The sequence below is a fragment of the Benincasa hispida genome, chromosome 1 (genome assembly GCF_009727055.1).
Source record: "Benincasa hispida cultivar B227 chromosome 1, ASM972705v1, whole genome shotgun sequence".
Lineage (NCBI taxonomy): Eukaryota > Viridiplantae > Streptophyta > Magnoliopsida > Cucurbitales > Cucurbitaceae > Benincasa > Benincasa hispida.
Window position 1 is genome coordinate 17189880 of NC_052349.1, and position 1812 is coordinate 17191691.

The following is a 1812-nucleotide window of genomic DNA, read 5'->3' on the forward strand; positions in this document are numbered from 1 at the left end:
TGTGAAATAGTAATGTGTAGTGGAGACTCGGAGTGATTCGTAACTAAATTATATTTTAACTTTATTTTTTAAAAGGTTCAGAACCAAAATCAAACAAAATCGAGAGTTCGAGAACCAAAATTGAATTTTGAACCTAAAAAAATCCATCCCATTTTCTTAAAAAACCTTTTTCTCAAACCTTTTCTTAAACCTTTTCTGCAAGTAAAAGCAAACCAAGCACCATCGTCTTCTTCATACATTTGCGTATAAGCAAAATCCAATCCAAATCCACTGAAGAACAAAACTCCCCCAATTTCTTCTTCAATGCTTTTATTTAAATCTCCAAATTCTTCTTCAAATCACACCCATATGCCTCAATCAAAATCAAAATCAAAATCAAGTAAAACCAGATCAAAATCAATCAAATCCCCAATTCAATTCATGGCTTCCTCCGCCACAGAAAAAACGCTAACCGGCGTCGGAAACCTAATCCGCCTCCTCCCTACCGGCACTGTCTTCCTCTTCCAATTCCTCAGCCCAATCCTCACCAACAGCGGCCATTGCGAACCAATCAACAAGTCCTTCTCTATTATCCTCATCATCCTCTGCGGTCTCTCCTGTTTTCTCTCCTCCTTCACCGATTCCTACACCGGCGACGATGGTGCTCTGCACTGGGGTTTCGCTACGGCGTCAGGAATGTGGCCGTCGCCGGAGTCGAAGACGGTGGATCTTTCACCCTACAAGCTTAGAGCAGGGGATTTCGTACACGCTACTTTTTCGGCTCTGGTTTTTGGGGCTTTGGTGGTTCTCGACTCCGATACTATGCAATGCTTCTTCCCGAGCTTTGCGGAGGCGGATAAGTTGTTGATTCAGGTTGTGCCGCCGGTCGTCGGAGCGGTGTCGAGCGTGGTGTTTGTAATGTTCCCTAACACTCGCCATGGCATTGGGTATTATGACTCCTCTGCAGGAACTCCCGGCGCGGCGGTTCAACGAGCAGCCTGACGGCAGAGCTTAAATATGTAATTTTATAAATGGATTAATAGTTACAAATTTTAGTTTATGGTTTTCTAGGGTCTAGGCCCAAGAAAATGGGTTGTTTATGGGATTTTAATTGGGTTGTATTGGGTGATTGGATTTCCACATATAATACTCCTAAAATGTCTTTTATTGTTATTTTTTTTTTACTTTTTTTTTTAAAAGAAGAGTTAAAATAAAGTTTCATCCATGAATAATTTCTACTTCAAATTATCATAAAAAATAATATGTTTAAAAATAAGATTGCTAAAACAATCGTGGAAAATTATACTTTTAATCTGTGACCTTTGGTTTAGGTTGTTGGATTTGGGTGCCTGACGAGTTGTTTGTGATGCAAGAGTTAATTATTATAGTTGGTGGTCAGTGAATTATAATAATTAGTATTTAAATATAGATTATTTTAGTTTAAATTATAATAATTTATGTTTGGGATGTAAATTATAGTTTGGATTTGAAATAGTAAGCACAGTAACAAATAAGAAAATAGAGTATGAGTGGCAAATTGTAACTACTATATATAAATATGGTAGCAAATAGGATTTTTAAATAGTGTTTACTATACTTAATTGTAGGTTATAAATAGTTGTACTCACCACTATTATATTCCAAACATAGGGTGAGTTATAATAAACTACTTAGTCACTAACTTCTAGTTGGTGCCCCAAACAGCCCTTAAAATCATGGAAATTTTTTATTATACTCTTAATAATCTTATTAAGACATTACACGTAAAGTTTTTTCTTAAGAATTTGGGAAAGTTAAGGGTTCATTTTATAATGTTCTCGTTTCCCATTTCCT

The 1812-nt window shown here is 36.4% G+C and overlaps 1 protein-coding gene across 1 annotated transcript; it reads left to right on the forward strand.

Annotated features, from left to right (window-relative positions):
* Positions 1 to 207: 207 nt before the first annotated feature.
* LOC120090398 (protein DMP2-like) lies at positions 208 to 1278 on the forward strand. Its single transcript, XM_039048036.1, has one exon. The coding sequence runs from the start codon at positions 304 to 306 to the stop codon at positions 979 to 981; it is 678 nt and encodes a 225-aa protein (XP_038903964.1). The 5' UTR covers positions 208 to 303; the 3' UTR covers positions 982 to 1278.
* The last annotated feature ends 534 nt before the right edge of the window (positions 1279 to 1812 follow it).